We start from the raw sequence: 7,613 nt of genomic DNA, 5'->3' as shown, positions 1-7,613 counted from the left end.
ACCCCCAGAACATCCACGGCTAGTACAATTAGTAGATGACTTTGCCAAGGTGTTACACAATGTGCCAGGCACACTTGTTGCAACAAATACACTCATGGATGTGTTGAGAATGAACCTTAATGTTCAGTTTTGATTTTGGTGTTGGATATTGGACAAGGGGCTAAGATACGTTAAAAGAAACCTCTCTGCATGTGGTGTGCACTCAAGCATGCCTATAGACCAAGACCATCCAGTCGACATAACGGACTATGCTTTGATCCACTTAGCATGATACCTTGTACAACTAATGTCTCAATCAAGAAGGAATTGCCTAGTCTAACACTTGCTGAACTTACAAGAGATCCTAGTGTTACAGATACCTCCTCATTTTGTTACGCTGTGGAAGTATATAGCCCCAGGTTTGATGTGTGAAAGCAGAGCAACTAAGATGCAGTGCTACCAGATTAATGACCACCTTGACCTCCCAAACTATCAGGACGAAGTTCCTCCAACTTCACAACAGGTTTCTTTTGCTTTGGGTGGTTCTCAAGCACGGCGATGAGATCAGCCTTGAGTGCTTCATCACTGGAACCCTTGAGCAAGACTTCCTTGAGTTCAGGTAAATGCTTCAGGCCTAACAACGACGACCCACTACAGCAATCGACCTTGAGCTGCTCAAGTTTCTTCATTGTTTTTTCTCCGAAACTAACTTTTGAGCTGGAGCTGCAAGCAATCTCGAAGATCTTTATTTTCTTGAAAGAGTCTTCCTCTAGGTCATTAGTAATGACAGACACGTCGAGCTGATTATCTTGAAGGTGATCGACACGAAGACGTAGAATACATAATCCTGGTAGCTCGCTTAGGAACTTGATGACACCCCTAGTTGGTTTCCTTCTTCCTTCTGGAGTCGCACCGTCTGAGTGCCGGGAGACATTATCTTCCATCAACTTGGCTATTTCCAAATCCATCTTTGCAAGCATAGTGAGCTGCCCACTCCAGTTTGGCAACTGGTCTCCAAGCCCATGCATTTTAAGGCTCCTCAAGCCCTCCAAAGGCAGCGGTATACCATTCAAACAACCTTGATTGTTGTCCTCGAGCCGCATCGATAGTGATTCCAGATGGACAAGAGCTGAGATTGCGCGGAAAAACTCATTACTGTTATTCTTGTTAATGCCAGACACTCCGAGTTTGTGCAAATGGGTGAGCTTCTTGAGATCTTCTAGGACGGCCTTTGTCCCTGAAGCACTGACATTGACAACACCAAGTGTGTGCAATGCCGTCAGTTTCCCAATCCCTGGAGGCATCACAACACCAACCAGGTGATGACCACCACAGCAATTGGACAGCTGGGGCACTAAATGATGTGGTGTTGTTGCTTCATTTGCTGGAGCAGTGGTTCCCGCACGGATGTACTGCAGCTTCTCTAACTTGGTGATGTTCACCGGCAGGGTGACTATGGAGGTGTGTCTAACATCAAGAGTCTGGAGCTGCCTCAGACCTCCTATTGAACTCGGCAGATGGCAGATTTCATGGCATCCTCGCAGTGAGAGGAACTTGAGGCGACACATCAACTTCACAATCTTCTTGAGGTCGCTATACTCTAATTCCGATGCACCCTCTAGATCAAGCACCCGAAGAAGCCGCATACTTTCAGAAACGAAGAATGATTTCCAGTTTCCAAACACCGTGAGTGAACGGAGGCGTGAGAAGTCAATGCTCTCGAACACAATTCTATCTCTGACCCAGCTCTCTAATATCACAAGGTGACGCCCTGTGCGTTGGGTGGTTAAGGCACAACTGCCCCTAAGTTCAAACACAAGGTTCTCTTCCATTTGGCGCGAGACAATATACTCACGAAAGAAGCCATTGACTTGGCAAAAGACCATCCTTGTGCCACCCAAACCCAACGCAGATGCCTGCTGGATTATACTCAGATTAATGAGGTCACAGAATTGTTTCTCCCCAGTCATCTCTGCAGATTCTTCATGGCTGTCCCTGGAGTAACCCTCAGCAATCCACCGCCTTACTAGTCGCCTCCGCCGAATGTGGTGGTTTCGAGGGAAAATTGGTAGATATAAGATACATGGCTTGAGAGAATCTGGGCATTTGCGGAAGTATGAATTCATCCAACCAAACAGACCCTTTAGACTGTCAAACTCTCCGTTGTTCTCGAGCTCTAGCATAAACTTATTTTTGGTACAAAGTGTATGTTTCCATCGATCTGTATTTTTGGCGAATGAGCCGGCTATCTCAACTATAACTTTCGGAAGTCCACCACATAGTGAAGTAAGTTCTTGTAGCTCTGCAACTTCACTCTTGTTGGATACCTGTTATTCAAACAAATTTATATTCACATCAGTCAGAGCGCCAAAGTAAAATACACTGAACTTTCATATTGATTTCTAGATATAATGCATTGTACTCGGTATACCTTAATTTTGAATGCTATGATGCCATGAAGTAAAAAAGACAAAGGAGAATGATGCCACTATTTAGGTAGCACAAGCATCCTACTGTAACCAAACTAGAAAAAAGAAATACTTCAACTTATCTACAAGACAGTTTGGAGATACCGAGGATATCAGGTGTGACCCCATGTATTACACGGGCTTCCCTGAAACAAACACATGGTGGCAGATCCGAGGAGCGGTGGGAAAATCATAGAAAAATGGGGATCATAGAAATGGAAGATATCGAGCATTTTACCAAATATAGTATCCAAAATCAATTGTTTACAGAAACAGTAACAACATTTACTACATCATTAATATGCTAGATGATACCCCATGTGTTGCTGCGGGAATCAGTTGCATTATATTTCAATGAGATTTTGTAGTATGGAACATTAATATTTGGGTTAATAACATACAAACTAAAACTGAAAATACATATTATCTATTGCATTTGATAATTCTATAAAGGGCAGCCCGGTGCACGTAGCTCCCGCTTGATTATTTGATTATTGTATAGTTGAAAAAATATTTATTAAATATAAATAGTATAATATAATGGAAAAACTTTTTCCATGCTTGTTGAGGTGGGCCTTTGATGAGATGAGTGGGATGTGTGCATGTTGAAAGAAATAGAAGTAGCGGGGATCAACTATTTAGGTATATAGATATGTACAAAGAGTTCAAATTAGTCTAATTAAAAGAAATTACAAGGTTTGTGACCAGATACTAAAAGAAAGTGTTGCACACTTTTTCCTTGAAAATCAATGACATATGGGAAAATAAAATAGGGAATGATACTGTGAATCTTGGTACACACAGTACTTTCAAGAACTATGCAGGATTTATATATTATGACTGTTTCTCAAGTGCAGATATAAACTACATATGAATTATGTGGCATGTTATATGTATCTGGAACGTCAACATGATCCATTGTTCTTTAATGAAAATACTTTTTTTTACTGTGCTCTGCTCCCTTAGCTTGGGACCAGAACAACATCGACACCACATGGATAACACATTGCAGTGAATTCAGGGAGTAATTACTATTACAAGAGAGCTTTAAGGTTTCTAATATGTCAGATACCTAACATGACAGAAATTTAGTATTCAAAATAGATTTATAGATTACCATTTTGTATTTTTAAAAGGAGTGCATTCCACATTAGTACAATACAAATACTATGACACAAATCAACAACTAGGAAAGATGAAAACAATTTAGCACACGTAGTGTACTGAACAAAATAATAGCACATGCGTAAAACTGGTTCGCCCAGCTACAAGTATTGTGGTACAGAGGGAGTAAAACACGAGGAGAGGAGTCAAGTTACTTCGTACAAACATACATACAAGGAACTGGACAGAAGGAAGTAAAATGAATAGAATTAAGTTTATTTTGTGAAAATGCACCTTCTTGAAGAGTTCAAAGGCTGTGTCAGCTTCCAAACCTTTGACATTAAACACGAGCTCTCCCTTAACTCCACGGCAATGAGAGGCCATTTCTTGTTCAATTGTAACGGCGATGATAACATTCTGACGATGAGACCCTGATACCAAGTTAGCTTTTATGAGATCCCATTCTTCCGTGGACTGCAGTCCATCAATGACAACCAGGCATCTATGCTTTTTCAGAATCTCACGACACTCGGCAATGGGATTTCTGCTTCCCATCGTACACAAATCCTCAGTCTCACCGGCTTGAAGATATTCAGAACCAAGATTGGAAAGTAAGATCCGAGAGAAGTTCCATAAATTGAAAGGATGCGATACATCAACCCAACCATACTTCTGGAATAGTTTGCCTTTACAAATTCTGTCGCAGAACATGTTCTTGACAAGAGCTGATTTTCCAACGCCAGCTATTCCCCACACGGACATAACTTGGTAGCTCTTGGACCGTGCAATAATTACATTTAGACCAAGATCATTCATTTCCGACTCGCGTCCAACAAGAGGATGCCTGTTTATCCACTTCTTGGCTGCTTCCTCCTTACAGTTGCCGACTGATGCATTCTTGCTGGCGGGTGCATTATTGATTTCCCTGCCTTGATCCACATCATATCGAGATCCCTAAACATATGTAGTTACATATATTAGTTAATAAAAAATTGAGGACTTCACTAAATGTGTAAATAGTCTATTAGTGGGAGTAACTTAGCTAGTAACATGGTGTACTCCAAGAAAATTTTGCTTATGTGGCATGTAGTTAATGAAAAGTGGTAACATAATAGGTTACTGTAACATAGCGCTTTCCAAGACAAGATGAGCCTACAACTTAATAAATGAAGTCTTTATGACACTACTATTATGTTATTTTACACTATGAAGGTAGTAACTTAGACTAGTGTCATATGCATGACACTAGTAGGCTGGTTGTAATGGGGAGTATCATATACTAGTATCATGCATATGATACTAGTGTGTGATACTACCCCCGTAATGCATAGTATCATAAGTTAGTATCTTAGATTGCCTTATTAATTGCCATGCATGACACAAACTAGCGGACCATTTAATATGATACGGTATCATGATACTCCCTCCTTTCCGGTTTATACGGCTTATCTCAAAATTTTAGTTTTTCCATTTTATAAGGCTCAATTTAGTTGTTTCTCATCACATGTTCAGATTTCAAGGTGCATTAAATCATTGCATGCAAGTATTAAGAGAAAATTGACCAATGCATGTAATTTATGCATGCATGCATTGTAATTAATGCATTAGTAAACATACTTTTTTGAGGAAAACAAGAGCATTAATTGGGTGCTTTTGCAAACTACAAAAAGTATTCCACCACTCACCATCTACCTTGGTTGATGAGATTTTTTAATTGAGCCTTATAAACCGGAAAGGAGGGAGTATGATACTACATCCTCTCTTTCCTCATTTAATTGTGTGCCACATCATCCAAAACGTCTAGTTGGCATGCATGATACTACTTATGATACTCCCACTATAACCAGCCGTATAAGTTAGAGGGTGTTTGTTTCCAGGGACTTATTGGTTTAGGGACTTAAAAAAGTCCCTATAAGTCCCATCTAAACCAAACAGGAGGGACTTATAGGGACTTAAAGTGGGCATTTGGGACTTATGAAATAAGACTCTTAAGGAGGGACTTATGGGGACTTATAGTTGTAATATGGTCTTTTTATCCATGTTAAGTCCCAGGAACCAAATAGGTAGGGACTTTTTAGGGACTTATGAACCAAACAGGTCCTTACTCCCCACTATGACTAGCCTTAACCAGTGGGAAAAAAAACTGATGAGGTTCTGGCTAGGCTTAATTACCTTTGTAAAGAAGGCGTAAACAGAGTGCTCTGCTGAAAGCTGGTTGAGATGCAGCACTTGGTATGGATGTCCAACGGACAAGCTTGCTACCTCGAACTGGTGGGTGGGCAAGATGATGCAGCTGCCATTCTTCATGTTTGGAAAGAACCTCCTGATAGCATCCCAGTCTGCCATGGAGGACACGTCCTCCAGCACAACGAGGTACCTGTTGTTCATGACAAGCTGCTCGAAATCCTTGAGGGGTTCTGCTCCTCCCGCGGCCTCCATCTTCATCAGGACTCGTACACCACCTACGGAGGTCGCATGTTCCTCGCCGGGAGAGGAGGGGGCTGCGTAGAACTGAGCCGTCAAAGACCGGAGGAACTGGTGGGGATCGAAGGGATGCATCAGCTTCATCCAGGCACGACAGACGAAGTTTTGGCAGGTCCCTCTGTCGATGTAGGCGTTCCAGGCGATGGATGCCATCCCAAGATCTTCCCCGCCTCCGGCGCCGGTGCCCCAGATAGAGATGACTCCGAGGTCATGGTCTTTCTTGGGGAGCAGCTGGGTGAGATCCCCTTTCTGGGTGGTTCTAAACGCCGCCTCGAAGAGCCCGTTGAACGCCGTGGCGCCACCGACGGCATCGCGGGAGGAAGCCGGGTCGTGCTTGTCGGCAGAGGCGGGCTTGGAGCCGGAGTCGCTGATGAGGCTGTAGCGCGTGTTCCTGCTGCTCACGTCCTCCACCCTGGCCTTGAGCCGGTCCAGCTCGTCGACCGCCTCGTCGAGCGGCAGCGGGGCGAGATCCAGGCAGGGCGCGAGGAGCCAGCTCACGGGGTTGAGGAGGCGGAGCCACCAGCTGCTGTTCTTGTCGAGGTGGACGACGAACTCGATGCAGTCCTCCACGTCGTAGGCCAGGTCGCGGATCTGCCGCACCCAGGTCCGCACCACCGGGTTCTCCAGGCGGTCGCTGTCGGCGTTGTTGAGGAAGGCCTGCATCATCTGGAACTCGCCGGTGATGAACACCAGGTTGCGCTGCGCGCTCTGCAGCAGCTTGGACTCCTCCTCGATCGCCGCCTGGGCCTTGGTCAGCGCCCCATCCACCACCGACTTGGCCATGCCCACCACAAGGTCCGCCATGGCTCCGCCGCCTACCTACCGACCAAGCTTACAGTCTATGTTCAAGACCACATACTACTGTACTTCACTCCTCAAGCTGCTTTCAATTATTGAATGGACAGACAACAAGCTGCTATATGAAATCTAGGTAATACACCATCGTCTTTGTGTCAGATTTTCATTTTTGACTAGCTAATTGTCCGTGCGCTTGGAACGGATGCATGTAAATTCTAGTAGTTCAACACAGTCATGTCTAACATACTCTTTTGAGCCACGGACTTTGTAAATCCAGTCCCGCGGACGCGCCCGAGCACGTCCACGGACACTGACGGTCACGCATCAAGTAATGCAATTCACATCCGGACATTGTAATTATCACATCTCAAATCTATACAAACTCATGCAACTATAACGATGCACACACATCGTCTGGCTACTCCATTGATATATTTGGCTATGATGGAAATCATCCACGGCTGCCCTTGCCCTTCTCGGCGCCCATACCGTCCTTCTCGCGGAAGTACCGGTCGAAGACGCAGTAGGGATCGAGCTGGATCTGCTCGTCGCCGGAGCTGTCCTCGTCGTCGATGTCCTTCTTCTCCTTCGGTGGCAGGGCCGTCTACAAGGGTGGCCAAGGTGGGCGACCGCACAGGGCCACCAAAAATATGGGGCCCCATATCGCACTAATCTAATGCTAATTAATTCTGAAAAAAATCTACATCTAATTATCCGGTATGCCCCGCGTGATCTTAGTGGCCAGCGATTTCTTTCCTACTCTGCGCACGATCCCGCAGT

The 7,613-nt window shown here is 44.3% G+C and overlaps 1 protein-coding gene across 1 annotated transcript; it reads right to left on the bottom strand.

Annotated features, from left to right (window-relative positions):
* Positions 1 to 233: 233 nt before the first annotated feature.
* On the bottom strand, positions 234 to 6,879 carry LOC119353948 (disease resistance protein Pik-2-like). Its single transcript, XM_037620649.1, has 3 exons — positions 5,724 to 6,879; positions 3,846 to 4,505; positions 234 to 2,306 (listed from the first exon to the last, which is right to left on the bottom strand). Exons 1-3 carry the CDS (start codon positions 6,837 to 6,839, stop codon positions 444 to 446), a joined length of 3,639 nt encoding a protein of 1,212 aa, XP_037476546.1. The 5' UTR covers positions 6,840 to 6,879; the 3' UTR covers positions 234 to 443.
* Between the last annotated feature and the right edge of the window lie 734 nt (positions 6,880 to 7,613).

Source organism: Triticum dicoccoides, chromosome 2A (genome assembly GCF_002162155.2).
Source record: "Triticum dicoccoides isolate Atlit2015 ecotype Zavitan chromosome 2A, WEW_v2.0, whole genome shotgun sequence".
Taxonomy (NCBI): domain Eukaryota; kingdom Viridiplantae; phylum Streptophyta; class Magnoliopsida; order Poales; family Poaceae; genus Triticum; species Triticum dicoccoides.
The sequence above is the reverse complement of the archived record's forward strand: the minus strand, read 5'-3'. Positions and strand labels throughout refer to the sequence as shown.

Excerpts from the sequence above, each read along its gene's own strand:
- LOC119353948 (XM_037620649.1), bottom strand. The coding sequence starts at position 6,839 with ATGGCGGACCTTGTGGTGGGCATGGCCAAGTCGGTGGTGGATGGGGCG. Across the intron at positions 4,506-5,723 it reads TTTACGCCTTCTTTACAAAG|GGATCTCGATATGATGTGGA; the intron begins GTAATTAAGCCT and ends ACATATGTTTAG. Across the intron at positions 2,307-3,845 it reads CCTTTGAACTCTTCAAGAAG|GTATCCAACAAGAGTGAAGT; the intron begins GTGCATTTTCAC and ends TTTGAATAACAG.